The sequence below is a fragment of the Dunckerocampus dactyliophorus genome, chromosome 5 (genome assembly GCF_027744805.1).
Source record: "Dunckerocampus dactyliophorus isolate RoL2022-P2 chromosome 5, RoL_Ddac_1.1, whole genome shotgun sequence".
In the NCBI taxonomy this organism is placed as follows: domain Eukaryota; kingdom Metazoa; phylum Chordata; class Actinopteri; order Syngnathiformes; family Syngnathidae; genus Dunckerocampus; species Dunckerocampus dactyliophorus.
Window position 1 is genome coordinate 3,205,143 of NC_072823.1, and position 26,253 is coordinate 3,231,395.

Here is a 26,253-nt window from a genome sequence, read left to right on the forward strand (position 1 = left end):
GCCAAATGTCTTGCCCTCTTTCGTCTTAATGTCCTGTGCAAACTCATTTGGTTACACCCGAGTCACACTAGAGGTAGAATCAGCCAGAATGCCATTGGAATGAAAATTCATGGTTTATTCCTGGATATTCAAAGCGCATTCTAAAAATTCTGACTGCATTTTGAGTACATTCCAAATATAAGGGCCCATTTTTGTGGCCGGCCCGAATGGTTTGAGCGTGCTAAAACTTCCGAGGTGGATTCGAAGTGGCAAAATATCTAACAGCATTTGAAAAGGTATTCTAACTGCACTCTGACTGCATTCTAAAAAAAAAAAAACACAGCCAGCTGCCGCTGAAACGTCACTATGAAGCATCACTTCATTTGCATCGTTTCATACGCTAAGGAAAAAAGGAGCCAAATTAACTCCGCCAGCGGCCATCAGTATGGACAGTGCAGAGGTGCTGAAACCCATAAGCCCATTCAAACGTCACTCACCAAAGATGCGTCGCCAATTCAAGTCACGCAGCCAAGGATAAAAAAGAGACAAGCTCCGCCACCGCCCGCCAGCACGTCACGTCATACCACCAAGGAAAAAAGGAGCCAAGCTTACGAATTTCAAATCCTCTCCCGATTGTGCCGTGAATTTTGAAACTTTTTCATTCCGGCTGGTTCTGCTTGATTTGTGCTGATTTGTGCTTTAAGAAAATTTTGACTCCCGTTACACAAAATTCTTGAAAGTGCCACAAACGCACCAAAGAAAGCACACACTGGGGCAATGTTTTCTTCTGTAAATGAGTGTGAGTACAAATGAGTACAAGTCACATTTTTTTTGTGACATGACGTCAACGCTTTGAACAACCACAAAAAGGAGGGGGAGGCCTTCAAGGTGCCCTGTACACACTCAGAAACAGTCATATACACGCAAGAAATAATGTTCTACAAGCCGACCAATCACAGGAGCATTATCCAGGTTTCAGAGACTTCACCAGAGTCAAGTTCACTTACCGTACGTCTACTGTGACACCCTGTCATCCTGAGGCGACGTTTGAGCTTCAAATGGTCAGCAAAGGAAAAAAAATGGGGTGGTTGATTTGAGGTTAACTTGGGGTCAACAGTTGACTTAACAATAAAACCCTTTCAAATAATACTTCTTTAAAAATATGATTTGCAGATCTTTACAAATGGACTGTTAGGCAACTCAGTAGGAGTAGGAACGTTGGACATAGTGTACAGTAGTTTTTGCCAGGGACCACACAGGAAAGAAAGAAAGTCTCCCACTTTCTCTGTCCTGTCATCGCGGACAGTACATCGCCGAACAAAATCAATACCAGATGTATTTTAGTTAATGCATATAGCAAACCCACAGCTGACTGAAGACCCTTATGGGAATCAAGTGTTTGCATGTGAGCATCCACATGAGCAGCAAATTAAGTAAAAATTAAGTAAATTACTAATGGAGCACCACAGTACAAGTGGCTGTCTACACAAACAATCAATCTTACCACGCATCTCACGTAGCCTCTATGCCAGGGGTGTCCAAAGTGGGGCGCGGGGGCCATTTGCGGCACACAGCTGTTTTTTTATTGGCTCACAGCACATTCTAAAAATATATATATATATTTGACAAGAATAATGTCAACTTATTTAGAGAAAGAAGTCATCTTACAAGGCCGCACGGCGTCCGAGTGGTTAGCATGTTGGTCACACAGTCAGGAGATCGGATTCAAATCTCCGTTGGATCACATCACTGTGTGGAGTTTGAATGTTCTCCCCGTGCGTGCGTGAGTTTTCTTCCACAAACATGCATCTAAGGTTAACTGGCGACAATATTTAAAAAAATATATTTATTCATTTTTTATAAATATAAAAAATGATTCTCAAGCTTTGTTCTAGCTTTCTTGCTGCCGAAGTACCTGTCCTTTGGCTTCGTCACCTGTTTTATGCTTTGGATCCTTCTGACCTTTCGTGTACCGACCCATGTCTGCAGATTCAAGTTACCTGTAATTTGTCTGCCAACTCTGCCTTTGAGTCCTCCTGCCTGAGTCAAGTTCCTGACAAAACTGTCTCAGTCAGACAAAAAATGCATGCCACTACAATACAATGTTACATAATTCAAGTCTTAGATGTTTAACACATTGAGAAGTTAATTGTGAAGGTGAATGCCCCAATCATCACCACCTGTAAATCTCAAGAGTACAAATCAGTATGCTCAAACCTAAGTATTCCATCATGGTTACTATTGCACATAAAACCAGAGTGCTCCAATTATACGATAAACTGCGACCTTACATTGCGGTACATTTTTCCTATTTTGCTATCCAAATACTTGAGTGATTGTAAGCCAATGTGACCACGTTCTACATTGATAAATTACTTAATAGACCAAAAGAAACTAAAGTTACGCCAAAGAGCTTGTCTAACCCTGAGCTATGTTTATACAACTTCTCTTCTCCCATAAGTAGAGGTTTTTTTTTTTTACAGTTATTCTTAGCTGACATGCAGAGTTTATCATCCACAATATACAGTATGTCATTCCAAACCTACAGTACAATAGCTAAGTTGTGCTGTGCAGACATATACTGCAAGGAAGTTGAAAACACAGACTTATTGCTACAAATGCATTGAATGGAGTAATACAAAACCTTTAACTGTACGCTACGATACACTTTTCATTTAAGATACAAATGTAAACATTTGTTAACTAACAAATACAATGACCGCACATTTGCAATTCACACTTATGGATTTTTGGTCCAAATTGTTTCTATTTTTCTCAGAAAATAGGCCATTTTTTTCCGGGAGAAAATCTCATCCCATTCACCACGAGTCAGTAATGATTTATAAAAACACAATAATACGGGTAACGTGTACAGCATACATGTACTACTAATAGAAAGCCCACCATTTTTAAATGATTGTGTCTTTATGCTTTACTGATAATGTTTTTTGTCCAGCGTTGACCTGTCGCACTTTGTTTGGCGGTCCTTAAAAACACCACTGTTGTGTACTGTGACTGGCTACATTACTTTTATTGCAAATGTTGATCCCAAATCTGAGGACATCAATGTAAAGATGGCAGGATAAATTCTGGTGTGGGAGTAGTGGGGGGTGGGGGAGTTCCGCATGTGTTAAAAATAGATCAAAATAAATGAAATCTTAACCGCAATGGCTAAGATTTCCCATCCCACTTCCTAATTGTGCAAAAAGTAGTTCAACTTTATAAATGAACTCTCACTATACATTTACCTATTTTTTAACAAATTTAGTACCACACCTCCGTGGGACCCGATTACAAAATAAAAGGTTTAGTATTGTAGTTATATTTTCGTGGTTCCGCATTGAATTTGAAAAAATGTTCATCTTAACGTGGCTACCGTTTGAATACAACCAGTCAGTTACAACCACCACACTATACTGTTCCACAAATTGTAAACGATGCTAAAGTGGATATCAAAATGCAATTTGTCAGAGGATTATAAGACCCTTCCCCTACTGTGCTTGAGTCTCATTCAGCTTCTAGTGTCACTGTATGTCACACAAGCATCAAACTTTTCCCTCATTTTGCTCAAAACGCACACTAATGTGACTAGGACTCATGAAGATGCATCTTACCCAAAAGGCCTCCCAGCAGGCGGACTGAGGTGGACCACTGGACCATACTCTTGGTTTTAATTCCTCAGCTCCAGAGTGCTTCAAATTCAGCACAGTGTATGTGTGTAGTTCTACTTATCGCATATATAGCCGCACTATCGCAGGGCAAGTTGCGCACGCTCCACAACCTAGGTCTCTGCAAGCCTTCAGTGCACGTTCAGTGCCAGAAACACGGATGGTCAGACATCAAGTCTTCATTGTAATTCTGGAACATTCTGGCAGCCACAAATCTGCAAACAATCTGAAAAGGAGAGATGAAAAGCAATTAGGAAACGGTGAATTGACAATAAGCAACAAATCATGCTGCATTAATGCAGATAATCTGTACAAATACAGGCTGCGACCATGAGGCAGTGAGACTAGGGCTGAGCGATATATCGGTATTTTTAAAATATCAAGATTTCTTTTAAGCATGATATCAAAAACAAGCTTATCGTTCATATCGATATAGGCGGGATTTGGTGCGGAGGGCTCATGTTTCAAAATGGCGGATTTTTCGCTGCGTTTTTAGTGTTTAATAGTGCTTTATTCGTACTTTCTTTTTGTTTCTTTTTGTTGTGCCATACCGACCACTTAAGCAAATGTGCAGCTATGGATGTTCATCTTGTTTGTAGCTTGCCTCTTTGTTGTTGCGGGAGACGCATTCGTTCACGCATCCATTGTTTACACTCTGGAGCAGCTGTTAGCTTTGAGCCACACACCCCTTCGCTACGCCGAGAGATCCCGCGGAGATACGGAGGAGGAGAGGCTGCACAGCGGGAGTGAACAGCGGAAAGACGGTATCGAGGTTGCTGTATAAAGACGGTATAAACCATGTTTACCGTCTGTCATCATGGAGAATGTGAGCTGGAGAGAGACTACCATGAGTGCAGCCTGACTAAGATTGGAGATTATATTTAACTTTTTTTACATTTACTGTATTTAAAAAGAAAGTGTACTATTTTGTTTCAGCAGAGTATCAAATCCGTGAAAACAGTATTCTTCTGCAGAAACATGATGTAAAACAATAGCTTCCCAGAGTGTATTGATTAGAAAAAAAGAGATCAGCAGGAAACCGAACGCATATCATGGACCAAACAGGCTGGTTTTGAATCAGTGCCACTTTCATTATTGTCTGAATATTGACAAAAAAACAGAGAAATAACACGGAACTGCTCTGAAGTTCACATTGTGTATCGATGCAGACATCAGCTCATTTGCACATCCACTTCCTTGATTCACTTGCAATATTGCATTGTGTGCGGAATATGTTGTTTAGGGTCAATGAGGAGTAATGTTTTGTCAAAGTTTGGTCAAAGTACATGTTTTAGATGCAACAAAATGTGTTTGGTGCAGTTCCTCGTGACTGAGGGCCCTCGTCTGTGTGGTAATGACTGGCTTCCTCAACAGGACAACGCTGCAGTTCACAATGCCCACCTGACAAAGGACTTCTACCAGAGGAATAACCTCCGTTTTTTGGACCATCCTGCGTCTTCTCCTGATCCAAATCCAATTGAGAACATTTGGGGATGGATGGCAAGGGAAGTTTACAAACATGGGCCTCAGTTCCAGACAGTGGATGCCCTCCGTGAGGCCATCTTCACCACCTGGAGCAACATTCCCACTAGCCTCCTGGAAACACTGGCATCAAGGATGCCCAAATCAATGTTTGAAGTGATTACCAAAAATGGCGCAGCTACTCATTACTGAGGCCTTTTTAGAATATTTTATTTCTGTTTTGGAGGAGGAGTGCTCCATTTTTCTCCATGAATGGCCTATTTCACTTTAATGGCTTTACATTGCTTGAAAGGAGGAAGAAAGGAGACAGATGTAAAGTTGTTCATCGTTTTGTGTGCATTGTATGATTAGTCTATCATGTCCCAATTCCGAAAGGACCGGTATATATTCTTCAGAGACCGAGTCATCAACATTTGATGTTTTGCTTGATGCACTCAACTAGTTTGTTAGGCTGTAGACCGTGTAGGAACACAGAGACATATTTGTGATTCACAGACTGAATCCTAAGAATACGGGGCGTACGAAAGCCGAGTTTCGACTGCATGTTCGGTAGTTAAGATGGGAAAAATGATTTCAAAAGCCGTACAAATCAGCGATCCACCAGCGACCTGCTGAGTTCATTGACACTGATGCTAGAGCACAATATTTTCTGTCAGTGTGTAAACACCCGAGTGATTTGTACCACCTTATCTCTAAAGGCTCTAAAGACTGGATCTATTTACACAGGAAGTTTGCTGTGGCACATCTTCAACTCAGAACAATCACCGGGTTCCATCTCCACATATGGTTGACAGGTGTGCCCCTAAGCTTGGCCGTTGCAGAGCAGCAAGACAAAGATCAGAGATGTGATCGAGATAAAAGGAAAGTTGAGACATTTCACATGGTCAAGCCAATTGTGTCAGGAGGTTCGGAGGTCTTGGTTTGTCCCACTGTGGGGTCTTTCATTTAGTGGTCAAACCCTTTAAGAGGCAGTGCAGAAACATCTCGGGACGCAAAGCGGTTCTCCCTCGTGCCCTCACTTGTTCCTCTCAAAATATCAAAGCACTTCTGTGAAACTGACTTCCAGTGGTACCTCAGTTTTCATGAGTAATTCATTACAAAAGGTCAGATGAAAATTGAAACATACGAAAACCGAAGGAAACCATAGGAAATAATTGGGGCTGTCAAAGTTGAAAGGTTCCTTCAACCGCACTATTTTTTTTGACGGGCGGTTAAGGTGCGCACGTCCTGTTTGACCCTCGGTCCACAACGTAGTTTGAGGAAACGCAGCGGTGTGGCAGCTGATGTGAAGCCAGACGTGGGAACAAATATTGAACAGGCAAAGAAAAGGGTACTTCGAATGGTAAGTTTAGCTTCACAGCCCTGGCAGATGCCTCTCTCGACAAGACCAAAGTTATTTGTGTCGCTGTGAGCCGAGTTGTCACGAAGTACGTCGCCGGGACGAGGAGAGAAGTCACTGAAGCACTGGAGGTATTATTTTTATTTGTCATTCACACAGTGGTACCGTGTCATACGAATGTCCCAACTAGCGAGTGTTTTTTTACACGCGAGGCGTCTCTCGCGCTTTGAACTGCTAGCTAAAACTTGGGCTAGGAGCTACTACTTATGGGCAGGCATAGCCGAGGACAGCTATTTTGGGGCTTGTGTCAATGACAACGGAGCTAAATAGCATTAACTCTTGCTAGCATTGGCAAAGAGCTAGCTTGAACCAGGAAAGATTTTCAACGCCACCATCCGCCAGTACGAGCCTGGACTTGTTTTTTTCAGAGAGATGCACCAACAAATATGTACATTAGCACCCACTAAGGTCATCAAATCTTACCTTTATGCATCCCCACATAGTATCAGCATTTGGGACCAAATCTGAGGTGATAGAAAAACCGCAAAAATACAGTAAAGTAGTGAGAAGGGAGAAGATGCGTTGCAAAGTTAAATGGTGCGTTCAAGGACCGTGGAACAAGTCACTGCTCCCATTGAACATGCAAAAAATTGTGGGATTTCTAACTATGTATTATTTTTTGAATAAATCAATTGGTGTTGTTTTTTTACAAATGATTTCATTTTTAATTTCTGTGTTTTCAATCAACGTTCGATGACTTCGTGGGACAAACTCTAGTCCAGGGGTGTCAAAACTGCAGCTCGTGGGCCATTTTCAGCATGCAACTCGTTTTTTATTGGCTATTATATATTCTAGAAATTAAATTAAACAACATAAAATGTCAGCAACAATGGAAAAAAGCAAAAGCAAAAAGAGCAAAACAGTGTAATAATAAGAGTTAATAATAATAACCTACAACACAAAGCTTTGCCTTTTAAATTCATATAAAATGTCTTTTTTTCTGCCTTTTTGCAAAATAAAAGGTCATTCAATCCCAGACGTTTTTTAAAAGACAACACCTTCAGTAGCGGCCATTTTTGACGATCAATTTTGACTGATCTTTCAAGGCACACCGAATATTGCGTTCTATGGTTATATAAACATGGAACCTACAAAAAGAAACATTAGGCTCCTGTCTTTCATCAGAAAAAAAGGTTTGTTTCTACCTTTTCCCATTCTTTAGTAATCAGCAGTAGAACATAAGTAAGTTTCAGGAAAATATTTGTTCCAAACTAAAAAAAAGGAGAGAAAAACAGCTTTTTGTGAAAAGATACATTTTGAGCATAACTTTCACTTTTATATATTTCACTTAAATATTGCTCTTGTGACAACTGAAATATCTAAACAACTATACCAACATAAACAACACAAAAAAGGGTTTTTCCATCAAAATAACTGTTGACCAATATAACACCATGCAATATTAAAATTTTTCACATTTTGAACCAAACTATGTGTGTGCACGTGTGCGCACGTGCATGTGCACGTGTTAAAATTTCCCTACAATGCATAACCTGCACACTACACTCCTCCACACTCTCACTTCCTCCTTGTGGTAGAGTGTGTATTTACATGCAAAAGATCCATGCCGAGCTCTTATCAAATGCACTTCTGTTCTGTTTTTATGTCTTAAAACTGCTCTAACAGTGACATCTTTTAGCGTGCACTTGCGTCGTCACCTCTTTTTGCCTCTCGCGCAAAAATCGGGTGTTTGGGTTCATAAAAACGTATAAATACGTCTTTGGTATTGAATGAGTTAATAACACGACAAGACTCACGCCATATTGTACACTAATCGGAGAATGCACGCAAACCGAGGAGGCAAAATTGTGACCAAAAAACACGACAACCGAAGGACGTGGACATGCACGCTCAGCCAGGTTCCACTGTGTGTGATATAAAAAGTAATGACACATGAGCATTATGGCAAATGGACACGTGATAAGCGCTAACAGGACAGCACTGTGTTGCGTTGTTGCTGTTTTGACTGTGATGTGCTTGTGCATGCCAAAACTGAACCTTTAACGTGCATGCCCTCCAGCTTTGCAGACATTTTCAAAATCTTCGACTTTGAGTCCCATTTTCAGGCGCCGAAAACACTCTTGTAATGTAAACAAAAGGCCAAAATGACACTGATGTTGATTTTCAATGAAAAAGATCACATGAAATGAACACCTTAGAGACCGTATCAGCCAACTTATTTAGTAAATTTAGTACAGTAATTTACTTCTGTAGAAAAGAGATATCCAAAAGGTTACAACATCAATCGTCTTTGGAGCCAACTTTCCTGTGATTCGCCAATTAGAACACGGGTGTGCAAACCTTTCCCAGCGAGGGCCACAAGGTGCAAAATGAAAGGATGCACGTTCCACGTGGATATGTTATGCTACCAAGTTATATATACAGTATCCATCCATCCATCCATTTTCTATGCCGCTTCTCCTCATTAGGGGGCATGCTGGAGCCGATCCCAGCTGGCGACAGGCGGGGTACACCCTGGACTGGTGGCCAGCCAATGGCAGGGCACATATAGACAAACAACCATTCACACTCACATTCATACCTATGGACAATTTAGAGTCACCAATTAACGTAAACTGCATGTTTTTGGAATGTGGGAGGAAGAAAACCAACGCACACGCATGAACATGCAAACTCCACACAAATGCCCAAGGGAGAATCGAACCCCGGTCTTCCATATATACAGTATTTCAAGAAAGAAAAATGCACCTTAGCTTTGTGATATAGGCGAAAAAGTGTATTATCAACATCAACTTTGCTCTTTTCTCCCTCCAATTTTGCTGTTTTTCTACTTAAATAATCTTCGTAAATTTACTCTCCATAATATTAGGACTTTCTTCCCATCATATTTTGACTTTATTCCAATACTTTTACAACTTCTTCCCCAACGAAATTTTCCAAAAATTACAACTATATTGTGTTTTGTTTCTCACAATGTTAAGAATTTAAAAAAATAATATTTCATAAAGAAATGTTTGAGCTCTGTTCTGCTAATATGACATTATTTTTTCTCATAACATTACAAGCTTATACTCGTAAAATTGTGATGTTTTCTTTGTTATACTACAACTTTTTCACTCTTATGTTGTATACTTATTGCTGATTTTATTTTTAGCAGTTTTATTTTTGTGTTAAAATTTAAAAAAATTCTCTTAATACTTAATTCTTTTAATTCTCTTAAACACTTTGTTAAATTATCTGTTATCTTTTTTCTTTAATATGTCAACTTTAGGCTACTAAGATGACTTTATTTTTCCTCATATTACGTTATTCTCTTAAAATTCATGTTAAAATTATTTAAATTATTTTTCCATTTTTGCTGGGGTTTTTTTGTTAAATAATATTTTTGAACGTCAAAAAAAAAAAAAGCAGACGCAGGCCCCAAATGTCCCCCCGCCCAGCCGCTCTTTGGACACCCGTGAATTAGGAGATACAGGCATCCACGGCTAATAAACTAACATAGTAGCGTAATTGCAGGGTCATTATCACGCCAGCAGTGGGATCTCTGCAGCGACATGCTTAACGACTTCCTGCGTGGTTGAAAGACAAGAGGTGTGAAGAGGTAGCAGCCCGTTGCTTGGGAGATCATCAAATGACTCATCATAATAATCATCAAATGATTATTCATTTTCTCACAAAATTGTGGCGCTTTTTGTCCATGTTGAATGGTACCCACTGTCCAGGAACGACACAAGAATATAGTAGATTTTAGTAGATTTCATAGTAGATTTTAATGAAAAAGAGTTTTGAGCGCTCCCAATTAGGAGGAAATGCAATATTTTTGCCACATTCCAAAGTCTGACTGCACGATTCTGGAAAAAAAAACATGAATCTTCAATTTCATGCTTAGAATTGACTTTTTTAGAATAGAATTTTTCCACGAACACACCCACACCGAGTTTGGGGCCGTGTGCGTACATTTAACTTTACGTCCATACACACGAACTCCAACAGATTTATATTATTATTATTAATTCCCACAGGACTGCAATGTATCTGTGGTGTGGGATGGATGGCTCGATGACATCATTGTCTAATTTTCATAACTGACCATGACATATTCCACATCATTACAAATGTGTGACATTATCTCATTTTTTAAACCTTATTTAACAACAGAACATGAACATTTGTGCAGCGGTAGACAGGGCGTGCCTGCGTCTAGACCTGTCCCGATAACAAATTTTGCTGGTCGATAATTGTGCTACAAATTATCGCCGATAATCGATTTTGTCGACAACATTTTGTGAGACCAATTTTTCATTAACTGTCATGAGAGGTGTAATTCACATTTGAACCACTAAATGGTACTCAAGTATAGTATACGGTGTACCTGTGTGAAACACATGTTTTTGCAATGTAGCCAGCGTCTGTCTGTGAGCGGGCACCATTTTGCACTGTTTTGTTTATATTTGCTGACGAAACGCCTCAATCTCTCGGGACGAAGGCTCTGCTGCCGAGTCACCTCTGTCGGTAGTTTATTTTCCCAGTTGCGAAAAGCGTAGAAGGTGTTCATGCGATGTTCATGCGGTGTTCATTATATTTGTTTGGACAAATGTAATGATGATAACAAATATAGCTCATAAGAGTTGAATTTAGGAGCTGATATCTTGCAACTTCCATGGTTTTCTTCATAATAACCAAAATCACTCTTACATGAATAGCTATAGCCTTGTACTGCCAAAAAATGTAACTCTTATGAGCTATTTTTGTTGTCATTGTTATATTTCTCCAAACAAAGGGACCTTTAGTTGTATCAGGCATTCAAATGAAACTGAAGAAACAAAGGTGGTCTAATCATTTTTTCCGTGACTGTATAAGTTGAACTATCACCTCCCAAAAATACCACTTTCACACAAATGTACAGTACATTATTAATTTTGGCATGAAATATGGGTGGAAACGTGTTACAAGTGAAAATTACAACCTGAAATGAAGACGTTTAACAGTGTTAGCTTAACACTGACATGCAAACGTAAAACACATGCATGTGTATGCAGCAAAGGCAAGGAAGCAGAAAGGTTAAAAGAGGGCTAATGAGGTTTTCAACGCTATCATATGCCAAGCTCAAGATCTGCTGAAAGTGATTTACTGTCCAATCACGTTTGATGCATTTCTAAGGTCCAAGCCAAGTTACCATGAAGTCCTACTTAGACACAAAGTGCAACACCACAGCATAAACAAGTCCGTGCTCTGATGATCACACTACCTTGCAGACAGTGTGGAGCTCTTATTACCCCGCTGGTTCCAAAATATTACGCCTATCAATCTCAGTGCGGGGTACAGAGAGTTTAGCACCACGGAGGAGCTGTCAGGCCGAGACAGCTAGAGCCTCCATGACCCGAGAGGTTACGACCTTGCCTGAGCTGTCACTCAGTCAATTACAGCTTTGACTTCTGAGGGAAATATAATCAGGTTTGAACAATTTCTGGGGTGTATTCCATTTAGCTGTTATTGTTGCGGGATAAATAAAGCATACTGCTTTCTTTTAAAGCTGAGAAATCTTTCATCTAAAAAGGAGCTTGGTGGTATTTTAAAAATTTAGCCAGTTTTTGTGGAATATTTGTATTTTCATAGTCGAATCTGATTTGTTAGAATTTGTTTGTAGAGTGCATAGAGTGTAGCGAGCAGAAGGTTACGCATTGTAGGGGGATATTAACACACGCACACGCACACACACGTGTGCACGCATGCACTCAGGGGTGCACACACATAGTTCGGTTCCAAATGTGAAAATTGGTGTTATATTTGTAAATAAATTGTTATTTTGATGCAAACAACCCCTTTTGTGTTTTTTATGTTGTGGTGTAGTTGTTTAGAGCAGGGGTCACCAACATGGTGCCCGTGGGCACCAGGTAGCCCCCACGACCACATGAGGTGCCCGCAAGCCTGCTTTTCATTCAGGTTTTCAGTTAATAATGAAAGAACAATAGAAAGAAATGCATTCTGAAATACTAAATGTGAGTTGTGGACACCAGCATTTTGTTCATGTTCTGGTAAAACAAGCATATTTGCTTTGTTTGGGTTTAAAATAAGCTCTGAAAATAAATGTTACAAAAATGAGTAGCTCTTGGCCATTTTCATTTTGTAAAAGTAGCTCTCACAAGGAAAGACCTTGGTGACCCCTGGTTTAGAGATCTGAGCTGTCACAAAAGCAAAACAATTGTGTCAAAGTGAACGTTATGCTTGAAATGTATCTTTTCACAAAAAGCTGGTTTTCTCCCTGTTTTAGTCAGGAACTGATATTTTCCTGAAACGTACCTATGTTCTACTGCTGATTACTAAAGAACGGAAAAAGGTAGAAACAAACTTTTTTTTCTGAAGAAAGACAGGAGTCTAATCTTTCTTTGGTAGAGTCCATGTTTCTATAGCCATAGAACACAATATTCAGTGTGCCTTGAAAGATCAGTCAAAATTGTCTAAAATGGCCGGTACTGAAGGGGTTGTCTTTTGGAAAATGGCTGGGATTGAATGAGTTAAAGATAACGTACACGTCATCGTACATCTAATATCTCACTATGCTGCTAAATTGATGCATTATAATTAATGCTGTCAAGAGCTTTATTTACGTAATTGATAGACTTGATGGAATTACATTATTGTGCCAGATGAAAATATTGATATATAACAAAAAAAGTGGTTTTAAAAAGTTATTTATTGTTTGTAACAGACTTTCACAAATGCAGTCCCAGTCGTTTACATTCGGCTGTATTTGAGACTAGTCCCATGTGCTGCCTGCAAGATTTAGGGTGGAATATCGCTGTGTTCTTTTGACGATCCCGAAATAATTAGAAAACAAAAATAAAATAAAACATCAGGTCCATATAAAGCGCTGAAGTTAACACATCAAACAACAGTCACAACACTTTTCTGAGCAATGCAAGTATTGAACACTAAACCTGCTGAGGACCAGTGAAGTGCGGTTGTAGCAACACAGTTGGCCGAATCCTCCACTAAAATCTCAAGTCTTACTGATTTTGATAGTCACTGCAGCCCTGCAAGGTGGCTTCTTTGATGGCTCACTGGACGCAGTTTGCAACACCTCTGTTAACCCCTCAACTTCCACAATGTTTATCAGCCTGCAGTTCATTTCTATCCACTTGGCAAGAACATTCATCGGTTGCAGTCTTGCTCATACACAGCGTGTTCTCCTCGAGTGTAGTTTGGCGAAGAGCTTTGATACGGTTTGCTAAATTGCTAACATATTCACTGCTGTGGCTGCACTCACAACCGGATGCTTATGTTGACACGGTAGGCTAAACTTGAGCTGGTAAGCAAACTCCTTCTTACAAAGAATGCATATCACTCTGTCTTTATCAGTGGTGTGTTTTTGAAAAGTCAATTTCCCATTCATCTTACTGACAACTCTGACATGCTCCTCCATTGCCATGTCTCCTCTCCGTTATCCCTGCTCCTCACCTTGCCCTCCCAACTACAACGGGAGCCAATCATGCATCCATCCATCTTCTATGCCGCTTATCCTATTTAGGAGCCTCTCCCAGCTGACTTCGGGCAAAAGGCGGGGTACACCCTGGACTGGTCACCAGCCAATGGCAGGGCACGTACAGACAACCATTCACAGTCACATTCACACCTATGGACAATTTAGAATCGCCAGTTAACCTCACATGCATGTTTTTGCAATGTGGGAGGAAACCGGAGTACCCGGAGAAAACGACGCACACAAGGAATATCTTCAAGATCTCCTGACTGTGTGGCAAACATGCTAAGCTAGCCAATCAATGTCCACTTCAGGGTGTGACCGGCCGTTGTTTTCCACCCCCAACAACTTAAGCACAAGAGGTCCAATGAAAGGATTTTATATATAAGACAGCTTGCAAACAGAAACAGAAAAGTTACAGATTAAAATTTTGATTAACATGATGAAAAAAAATACAAAACTACTGTAATTAATTAATCCAATGAATGCTTTAATTTGACACCCCCAGTTATAATGCGCAACCAAGTCAGCTGTGGTAGCTTTTTCAAGCGAGGCCAAAATATGCATGTTTTTAACTCCACGGGTGTGAATGGAGGTTTTTTTTCCAATGTGGGGAGGACATGTGTGTTTTTGAAAATATCTGTGTTTGTGTAGGCATGGCGAGATAACTGCAAATTGGATTTAACTCATTTAACCACTTATGTTACAAAAAAAGCGAACCAAGACATACATTTTATAGTTTAGACGTAATGTTCTTGGAGTGCTGTGCTAATGTATCTGGCACACACACACACACACACACACACACACACACACACACACAGTCCAACGCACTAGCACCAATGCTTCAGGTGATCTACTTTAAAATGACGAGCGTGTGCACAAACTAAAAGTTACCGGTGCCTTCAGTCAAGTTCGTGCTGGTGGGGATCTTTTACAATGACCTTTCAACCCATACACTGAATTTTGGGTGAAATTGTTCTCTTATACGCAACAAAATGAATACCACAATATTCGAAACCTTTCTCGCATTTTTATCCACGTGCCTTTGAACAAATAATTGGCAAGCGGATGACATTTTTTTCTGCAAGAGCTTGTGATGGCAAGAGCACGCAACATACTGTATATGTAAAATATATTCAGGTAAGAAACATCTCACAACAACTTATAAAGACAGAAGGCACCTGACTGCCACACTGCGTGGCTCCGATGAAAGAGACAATATACAAGCAATCTCCCACGCACCTTTACAGTATGATCTTAGTCCCTTATGCCTCTTGGCTGCTTCAAGCTTGAATCCTTTCTTGAGTGAGATGGCAAGAAAAAGCCTATACGTGTCATGAGGGGAAGTCCATCACTAACTGTGTCTATGCAAGCAGGCTGTGCTCCTCTGTCCTCAGTATGAGTGGGAAGACAAGCGCGCAACAGGTTGTCCTGCCCTGCCACGTCAGGCTGGCGTCATGCACCAACATACAGCCTGCCATCAAAATAAACCTACCACTCTGCACTCTTGCATCGGGCATTTGCCTGCGGCAGAAGCTGCTCAACATGACGACAGGCAACCTTCACTGCCAGAGGATCTCAAAAACAGCAGTATAGATTTCAAATCATTGTATCAATTCATGTTTTAAAAAAAAACACGAACATCACATATATTTGTGCTTGTAGCGTGTCCTCTCCCTGCCATCCTCCCAGAGATGTAACCTAATCACAAGGTCTAAACTGGGCCAGGCTCCCTTCAATACCAGTGTAACCTTGAACCACTTTAGCTTTCATACTTGACAATATGACTCTGAATATTATTCTTGGTGCTTCCAGTGAACTCGTAGCTGCACATACTGTATCGTCACATGTGTTTTCTCTGGACACGCAGCGTGAGTCATGTTTAATTCACAGCAGAGCGGTATATTACTTTGAAAGTGCAACGGGATGTGTCACTTTACGAGCGCTAGCTTTCTCCCTCCTCACATTGTTGCGCTCGACCGGCTTCACTTCACGTGTTGCCATTTACATATTCTATATATTGTCTTGGCCGCACGGTGGTCTAGTGGTTAGCATGTTGGCCAACACAGTAACAGTAACTGGAGATCGCGAAGTTCTCCCGGTACGTGGGTTTTCTCCGGGTACCGGGTTCCTCCCACATTCCAAAAACATGCAGGTGAGGTTAACTGGTGACTCTAAATTGTCCATAGGTATGAATGTGAGTGTGAATGGTTGTTTGTCTATATGTGCCCTGCCATTGGCTGGCCACCAGTACAGGGTGTACCCCGCCTGTCGCCGAAGTCAGCTGGGATGGGCTCCAGCATGCCCCTGCGACCCTAAAGAGGCGAAGCGGTATAGAAAATGGATGGATATATTGTCTTTTCTTGTTGTCGTTTTATGTTGCCCCCAGGGGTGTCGTATGGGGGGGAAAGTTTGGACAATACCCAGGAAATTATTAAAAAATTAAGGGGGGGATTATTTATTTTATTTTTTTCCTGGTGGCACCCCTGTTAAGACGCCACGCCATGTGACAGGTGTGCCTTCATCTCCATTCTGCAGTTGGTGGGATGGAGACCACATGGTTCGACTGTTTTCTGACAGGCGTTAAAATGTAGTGTGACCTCTGGACGTCAAACATATGACAAAACAGGGGATTCATTTTGGCGCAGATGATGTGGTGAGAAGGCACATCTGGTTTGGTGAAAAGAGTGCAAAGAAGCAGCCTTGAGAGATTTCTTATACAAATGCAACTTATATCCAACTCATATAAATTTCACTTAAATGTGTCCCGTTGGGCCAAGGCTGGGTCTTGGATCCCAAGATGCAGAGAATGAACACACACAGCGTTGTAACTAAAAACGTTTTAATACAAAAAAGCGTGGCTCCAAGCCAAACGAGGTTGTACAAAAATAGTTAACAAAAAGACGCAGGGCACAAAGCCAGAAAGGGAACGAAGAAACAAACACTGCTGTGGAAAACTAAGGCAGGAAGAAAAAACACACTAGGACAGTGGTTCAATTTCATATGCCCATTCACCAAACCCTTCTTTAGTGAAAAATAAAATAGAATTTTTAAAAAAATTCAACAAATAGTGTATAGGTATATGTTTGTTTTATGGTGCACAAAGTCAGCGAGTCAGCGAGACAGGACGCTGACTCCCATCACGGGTCGTGATACATGTGAATCCATGCTGTACATATTCGTCCGACCACTTTCTTTTTTTGCTCGACATAGTTAGTATGGATTCTAATATTAAGAAGGAAATCACATGACGTGCTACCACATCAGTCACATGTTGATTACTTGATGGTGCGTTTCATTTGTACTCGGAACTGGGAAGTTGGCGCGAGAGTGACGTGATCTCCGAGTTAAAAGCGTTCCAGATGCCAAGTCAGAAAAACTTCACACTATAGCAATATTTTTTATAAATTATTTATTGATTATTTACCGTTTACACACGAGGCAGCCATCATTGATTGTTAACTCAGAGGTGGTGTGGATGCTCTGACTTCCAAGTTTCAGTCGTTTCAGTCGGGTGTTCCAGCTAGGAACTCGGAAATTCTGACTTCCAAGTACAAATGGAACGCACCATGAGTGCGCTAAATTCTTCACAGCAATGATTGGCCAAGGCAAGCAATGTAATGTGATTATCTGCAGCCAGTGATGGCTAAGCGGGGCGTGTCATCACGAATTGACACGATGGGTCCGGTGTGTCTTAACCTCCGTGGCGGAGGCTCCGCCGAACCCCTGGGACCGACTCACCGAACCTCTAGGGGTCGATCGAACCCAGGTTAAGAACCACTGCACCAGAGTAACTGAGGGAGCTGCTGAAAAAGGCAACAGAGCTCACCTTAGCAAGAGACTGGATTACTGCAGGGAACAATACAACAACACAGAACGTACGGCTGTAGGTGAGCAGGTGAAAGCAAGGAGCAACTGGCATCTGACTGCTGCCTTGCAGCAGCTAATGAAGGTGCTGGAGATTGAACACAGGTGTGCGTAATCAGCTCCTCCTCTGCAGGACAGTGTGCACTACAACACATAGCAGGCAGGCGGCAGCCTAGCGACAAGCATAGAACATGACCAACTGGGTAGTACTGGTGCAGCTTTGTTTTTGTAACTACAGTAATCCCTCGTTTATCGGGGTCAGTTGGTTCCAGACCCGGCTGTGATAAGTGAATTTCCACGAAGTAAGATTCCTTATTTATAAATGGAATATTTTCCTAGTAAGAGCATAGAAAACCCTTTTACGATCTTCTAAATATCATTCTTAACATTTTTAGAGCCTTCTATACATGAAATCAACATTACATTCGTATTACCCAATATACTCTCTGGCATCCTTCTGTCTCGATAGACTATGGTAGCGCCCCGGGTGTGGCTCAGCAGTCTGATTCTGGCATGACAGTCTCTGCCGCAGGTGTGGCACACAAAGTCAGACGGCGGTGCAGAGGCCTGGCTCTGCTGTCTCTCTTTCCTTCGTTCTCTCTTGCTTTCCAGCTGAAGGTTCCTCTTCTCCTCACCTCTTCTGACCCACTAATGCACAGTGCGGCGCCACCAGCTGCGATCAGCAGACACTCGTTCCTAACTGTTTGGGTCAATGTCTGTCAGCTTCATGTCTCTTTTGCAGACACCCTTGAGGCATAATGCTCGACGGCCTATTGGACGGCATCCTGAGGCTAGCTCGCCATACAGAATGTCCTTGGGGATGCAACCGTCTTCCATGCGGTACACATATCCAAGCCAGCGCATTTGCCGCTGGCACAGCATGAAGTGCATGCTGAGGGAGCCTGCTTTCTCAAGCACTGCAGTGTTGGGGACCATATCCTGCCATGTGATTCCCAGGATGCTTTCCAGGCGGCTTTCCTGTCTGGCATATGTGGTCCAGGATTCACTTCCATATAGCAAAGTGTAAAGAACACACACCTGGTACACTTTGAGCTTGGTGTTCACCGTCAGCTGGTTTTTGCCCCAAACTCTCTTACTCAGCTTCATCATGACGGCGGCTTTAGCGATGCGTTTGGAGATTTCGACCTTGAGTGACAGATTACTGGGAACTGTTGAGCCGAGGTAGGTGAAGTGTAGGTGACCTCAAGCAACTCATTGCTAATGCTGATTGATGGTGGTGCAGGGACGTCCTGGCCCATGACTTTTGTTTTCTTAATGCTGACTGTCAGCCCAAACACCTTGCAGGCATGGGCAACCCTGTCCATCAGCCGCTGGAGATCTTCTTCCATGTGCGAGATCAGGGCTGCATCGTCTGCAAACAGTAACTCGCTGATGAGAGCTGTGCGGACCTTGGTCTTGGCCTTCAGGCGGGGCAGATTGAACAGCTTCCCGTCGCTTCTGGTATGTAGGTAGACACCTTCTTCGAACTCCCCGAATGCAAAGTGCTGCACCTGAGAGAAGAAGATACCGAACAATGTTGGCGCGAGAACACAATCCTGCTTTACACCGCTCCTGATTGTGAAGGGTTCCGATGATGCGCCATCAAAGCTGACAGTGCCCCTCATACCATCGTGGAAGGAGGCAATTATGCTGTGCAGCTGAGGAGGGCAGCCAATCTTCTTCCGTAGCTGGTATAGGCCACTTCTACTCACAAGGTCGAAAGCCATTGTGTCTAACCAATATAGTAGACACAACAGGAGAAAATAAGCAAGTTAAGACATAAATAAGACTTGTGCTTGTGTGTTTTCTGAGTGCCTCCAAAGCCGCACTGTGTACAAGGACTCATTCCCTGAGTCTGTGTTGGGAGATGCATTCAAAGACGCTGATGTAGTATTTTACACTAGTCATTAGTGTAGTAATTTTACTGTAATGTTCAGTGAGACACCCAAGCGCCAGACTTGATCGCCGGAACAACAGGCTTTTATTGCAGGTTTGAATTATCTCACAACAGACAATATTCCCTTTCAAAAACACGGGCTACTGTTGTGACCGTAACCTAAGCCAAGCTAAAACTCAACTAAACAAGACATCACTTCCTGGTCCCCCGCCACTCAGCTCCCTTAGGGAACACATTTATAGCAACACACAGTTTATTTATGTATTAAATGGCTTCCATCCATTTTATTCCGCTTATCTGGGTCCAGACTTCCCGGTCTACGGCCACCTCTTCCAGTTCCATCAGGAGGACACCAAGGCGTTCCAAGGGCAGTTATGAGACATGATTCCTCCAGCATGTCCTAGTTCTGCCCCGGGGCCTCCTCCCGGGTGGGTATGCCCAGAAAACCTCACCAGGGAGGTGTCCAGGAGGCATCCAGAGCTCGGGCCCGAGCCACCTCAAATGGCTACTGTCAATCTGAAGGAGCAGCGGCTCTACACTGAGCTCCTCCCGTAAGACCGAGCTGCTCACCCTAAAATGGCTGATTTACTCTTATTCTGTCTACTATATTGGGTAATAGGAGTGTAAAGATGTATATAGGGGGGTTAGTTCATGTTTAGAAGGCCATAATAATGTTAAAAAGTGGATTTAGAAGGTCGTAAAAAGGTTTCTTATGCTCTAACTAAGCAATTAACCGCAATAAACAAGGGCTTACTGTACTGTACATACTGTTAACTGTCACTGCAAAACACTGCAAAATAAATACTGTACAGCCAACACATGTTATAACCTTTGTAGACATCTGTTGAATTGGACCTCATTTGTCTGTGCAGGTGTGCCAATAACTGCTCATTTAGATCTTAGATAATTATGTCCCTGTCATTCGTTGTGTGCATCAAGCCAGTAGCAGTTTCCACCAAAGTAAGCATCATTAGGTTTCATCTGTGTCAGGCCATTAACAGACCCAGCTTTTAAAGAAGGATCCTTGCGGGTTAAGGCATCATTAGACACCTAAATCATCACATTTAGACTGCGCTCTGGCTCCTGTACTAGCCCCTATCTATCTGTCACCGCATCCTGGCGGGTGTTATTCAACACCACAACCTAATCAGTGCAAACAAGCAAGATCCAAAACTCCGCCACCGCATGTGTCACTGGTTGTCACTGCATGCTGAGTTCACAGGGGAAAGCCCGTGTACGAATCAGCAACACTGACGTGGTTGGTTAAACGCAAAAGGGAATTTTCTCTCAAGCATCGTTTCCATGCTCTGTTCTGATACCCATATTGTGGTTTTTATACGGAACAGCTCAAATGATTTGGGTTTATTTTTTTTAAAAGCACACAGAATATGAGCGCCAAATGAAAATCACTGTCAAAGGACAGCAATACCTTTTGGAAGACAATGTACTTTATGTGACTTCCATAAACCATTAAGAATGCTGCTGGTTGGAAATATTTCAATCACCTGTCACCCACGAAAGGCTTCAACTACAATATGACATGTGACTTTGTGATAGATCATTTGCTGACTTGCTGAACGAACATCTTTCTGTTTGACGGGTCAGTATAAAATATATCAGTGAAGAAACAGAAGTCTTAGTCTTCAGTTCAACAAATAATAAATCAATAAATTGTGCAAAGCCCCTGACACATTTCTTCAAAAGTGTCAAAAGTGTGTCCAAGCAAAGATAAGTAAATTGACGCAGAGACGTTCCAAACGTTTTGTTTTGCTGATGTGTTGACAATCTTTCGCGGTGCCTGCTACTATTTACATCCATTCTCGTCTTCAGTCGTGGTAAGCTAGGGAACATGCGAGAGAATCCTTTCACGGGCTGCCCAGGCTCTCGCGTTGTTTCAGAGGCGAACTCTCAACTAGTCCCGCAATACGTTGTGCATGTCAATAGATTATTCTACGGATTTATGGTTGATTCTTATCAACCTTGGAGGCTGCTACCGACGCAGCCGTGTCTCTCTTTTGTCAAACCGGCTATCCGGTCGTATCTAGTTGCCTTTCCCAACCCTTTTAGTTGCTATCCAAGATAAATGAATACAATATGAAGTTACATACATGCATTCCACAAGAGTTGCTCAACTGATGTTATAACATTTTTTGTTGTACAATCATCATGAGTCAAGTGAGGCAAGAGGAGCAAAGAGGAAACTAATTCAAATCTCATGAGGACAGTTGTGTAAAACCATGGAAATGGTCTTCCTGCTGCCAGTAGCAATTACTCTGTGATGTCTTTTTTTTAAATCTTAGAATTTCTTTTCAAACAGTGATGGTATAAACAAACAACAAATGCAACAGAAAAATGTACTGTATGGTTATAGTTACATTGGAGTTTGTGTGTGGTTTCACAGTTCAACATGTTGGAAAAAAAGTAGGTAGAGTTATTTATCCTATATTGTTTATTACACTTTATTATCCATTTATTATCACTTGTACGTAGGGATTACCTGTGCTCTAAAAAGAAGAACAACAAAAAACAACCAACTACGTTCGACAATTAGTTAGCTATAGACTAGAGTCTAATGAGTCAGATACAAAGATAGCAATCCTTAGTTGAAGACAGCCCAAATATAAACTGGCAGTGACGTGCTGGTCATGGCTGGTCAGGCACTAACTACTTTGGAGTTTTTGGTTACTTCTTTTTTTATTAACTGAAAACATTTGTGTTCTTTTTTTTTAAACTGTACATGAAGTTCACGCACCCGATCCTTCTCCAGGAAAAGCGCCGATACTTTGTTGTAAAAGTCTGATCACCTCCTGGTGAGTTTGGATATATAGTCCTTCATTTTAGCAGTCAAATCCATTCATTCATTCAGCATAAAATAAACATATCTTGCATTTAACTTGTTTGTAAATCTAGCTCTTGCTGGCACTGCTGTTTGTGTATTTCAATAAAGTTTGAAAACAAAAACAAAACGATTACGTTTCTAATATGAAAGTACGTCTGTGACAAGCACCTTCCAGCTTAAGCACGCATGACCGCTTCAGGATTAATGGGCGCTGCAAGTTCCTCCCAGAAACACATTTCTGTATATTTTATTGACCAATTAGCAAGAATAGTGATGTCAAACTTACATTAAAGACATTACACAGGTTATAGGAAGTCATGGCTGATTATAAATGTTTCTGCAACATTATATTATTGGGGAACTGCTGACAAACAGAAACTGGCAAGCGCCATAATCCAACTCAGATGGTAGGCTAAACTTGCTAAAATGAGATGAGATGCTCAGCGGCAGCCTCATCTTAGGTTTCTGCCCTGTATTTGGTCAGGAAATGGGCAAATTCAGCGACTTTTACTTAAGAAAATGTTAACAATTGGATTTTTGATGTCATCCTTATTTTGTTACCACAAGTAAACAGGATGTGGCGCACAGCTCTCTTATCCTTAAGGCCAGAAGAGTGTTGTGTGTGTTGAGAAGGTCTCTTGACTGTTGCTCATAGACAAGCTGTGAACATGAATAAACGTGCATCCTGTAGCCGTGTCTCCCTTCCTTTAGTTACACCAAACTTCTGTAGCAACTCTCTTACTTACTTTAAACGCGGTCGGATTGTTCAGCTGCATAGGCAAGGCCTCTGGCAGTGAGCCATTGCTGCTGAGGTTGGCGGCAGTAAGACAGTCATTTCAAACTTCTTCAAAGATCCTGAGGATTATGGAAGAAAAAAGACAAGCGGTAGACCCAAAAAATGGAAGATCCAATTGGCTGTCCGTCAAGACAAGGGACGATCCTCAGTCCAAATGAAGGCTGTTACTGGTGTCGAGTGCAGTCCAATAACTATCAGACGCTATCTGTGAGAGAAGGGTTTTAAGTAGAAAAAACGTCTTAAAAGGCCTCGTCACCTTCAGCGCAACAAAATGGCCCATCTGGAATTTGCACAAGAGCACCAAACATGGGACATTGTAGGGTGGAATTAAGTTTTATTCTCTGATGAGAAAAAATGGAACTTTGACAGTCATGATGGCTTCCAACGTTGCTGGCATGACAAAGAGATCCCACCTGAGATGTGTTTGTGCAGGGGCGTCCAACGGCTACTTATGAGGAGATGTTGCAAGGGGCATCCCTCATGACTGAAGGCTCTGGTCTGTGTGGTAATGACTGGCTTAATGAATGGTGTAATGGCTTTTTCAACAGGACAACACTGCAGTTCACAATGCCCGCCTGACAGACGACTTCTTCCAGAAGAATAGGCTCACTCTTTTCTCTCAGGCCTGCGTGTTCCCCTGATCTAAATCCAATTGAGAACATTTGGGGATGGATGGCACGGGAAGTTTACAAAAATGGACATCAGTTCCAGACAGTGGATGGCATCTGTGAAGCCATCTTCACCATCTGGAGCAACATTCCCACTAGCCTCCGGGTGACACTGGCAGTTCCCTCTACAAGACAAGACAATCCAAGGCTGCTTTCTTGCTGTGGGTCAGTTTTCCTGCTGCTGTACAGGCAGATTATTTGACAGTGAAGGAGAAGCTGCATGACGCTCTTCCACAAAGACATTCCTGGAGAACTTTAGAACTAACCTCGCTGCTTGACGTCGTGCCTCGGGTGAAAGCCCTGACGTCTATGCGGCTGATGTAGGCAAGAGAGTGGATGAGGCCTTCCCTAACTACGGTGAAGCCGCCCAAAAGGAAGAAAAATTTTGCTGATTTTTTAATATCAATGTCAGGCTAGCAGGAGGTTTGAAGGGGGTTGCAAGATGTGTCAAAAATTGACATTTTTATGGGCCTCTCAATGGCCAACAAGGTATGCAAAAGGGACAATTAAATTATTGGAGACATAATAACACATTTATCTCTATTTTTGTGTTATAAATAGTTAAAATATGTATATAAGTTCCTGTAATTACAGGAAAAGTTCAATGAAAAGAAATAAATGATTTTGGTATGTTTTGCATAAATTTCAATATGGGTTCCAACACTGCTGGAGTCACGCAGGAATTGTGTCCACTGATTTCAGCAGGAACTCTTGATTAATGGAGGATATAACTTTCTGTATTTACCCTTCAGGTTCTTCCTAGGTTTTTGGTTTACCTGTGGTCTATCTTTGGTTTAGACTGCTTCCTGTAACCCACCCCTAAGGTAGAAGTCACAGGGTGTTAAATTGAGGCTCTTGACTTGGTGAAAGTCACAAGTAAATGTGCAAACAATGGCTAGTTTTGGTTATGTCAACAACCCCGAGTGTCAACGTGAGTCAGCCAGTCCGAGAGTAGTCGACACAAACGGGTTCCACTCGGTGGTTCCACTTGGCTTTTTCTGTAGGGTAGCTTAATTTCAGTGCATTGCGGATTCCACAAACTGGTTCAACATCTACACTCCTGATCAAAATTTGAGTTGAAAAATGTCAACAATTTACATTTTGCCCTGTTGGTTCCTAAGGAGGTTCTAAGTAGAGCTTCAAAATGCAAAAGGAAGAAATGGGAGTAAGACAAAAAAAAAAGTCTTCCAAGGCTTTGTCTCCTTTTTCTTAGTGAAACATGACTGGGATGGGCTCCATCTCACAAACAAGAAAGACAGAATACTGAAAGTGGATGAACGAACCATATGTTTAGATTTTTTAACTGATTTTCTTGCAATCAGATAGTTTGCCCTATTACTAAACTAGAAAAGCACTCAAAGAACGCAGACCTCCGCCAAGTGCCATAGTTTCCCACATATGGTGATTTACACCATAAATAAAATAAATAAATATTAGTCCTACATGTATTTTATATCCATATTTACATTCCTTGACCAGGCAAACATACCATTAGCAATTGGATTCATCATGATATCAATATTAGTTCAGTAGTTATTCACAGTAATCGCATTTTCCGTAATGGCGGTTTTCTTCCGGCTGTAGCGCCATAGCTTCATTTGTTGTCTTATGATGAAAATTCCAAAGGTCCCCTATTTTTTCATATTCTGAATCACAGTCTCCATTCCATTCCATTATTTGGATCAGCCTTTGAAATTTTGTAGAACCTGTTGGAAACTTGTCCTGCAATTTTTTCCCAAGTGCTCTGACCATTTTTTGTGGAGTGCTATGCACAAATGCCGAAAATGGTCCCATCTCGCAATGTTAAAGAATCCTTCAAAAAATGTGTGGCACCAGTCGGTGATCCGGATCACCCTCAAAATGGAATCAGTTCTTCTATATCCCATTTCCGACAAGTCCTGAAAATTTCATCCAAATCCATTTAGAACTTTTCTAGTGATTTTGAACACAATCAGATAAACGTCGGAAAAAGGCAGGTAGTGGAGGTAACTAGTGTAGATTAGAACCTGAGGGGCACAGATGGTAGTTTTTGCGTCAAATCAGATTTTATCAAGAACTGTTGTGCGGCTGATTGCCAGTTTGCTTGTCAAAGAGTTCAAGTTCAGAAAGTTCTATTTTCTACCTCCCCCAGAGCCAAAACACCAACACCATGAAAGTCCTCTAACTGGCAAGTCGAATCCTAATTATTATTTTTTTGGTTTGCCACATCAAGGC

General features: G+C 41.6%; 1 protein-coding gene across 5 annotated transcripts in view; it reads right to left on the reverse strand.

Moving 5' to 3' along the window:
• il34 (interleukin 34) overlaps positions 1-15,358 on the reverse strand; it is a 70,311-nt gene extending 54,953 nt beyond the window's left edge. For 4 of the 5 annotated variants that reach the window (XM_054775305.1, XM_054775306.1, XM_054775309.1 and 1 more), the window contains exons 1-2: positions 15,215-15,358; positions 3,594-3,873 (exon numbers count right to left, since the gene is read on the reverse strand). In XM_054775305.1, the coding sequence (XP_054631280.1) occupies positions 3,594-3,639 (46 nt within the window). In that variant the 5' untranslated portion in view covers positions 3,640-3,873; positions 15,215-15,358. Of the gene's footprint in view, positions 1-3,593; positions 3,874-6,951; positions 7,050-15,214 lie in introns of those variants that run through there. The other variant, XM_054775304.1, reaches the window with a different exon arrangement.
• Between the last annotated feature and the right edge of the window lie 10,895 nt (positions 15,359-26,253).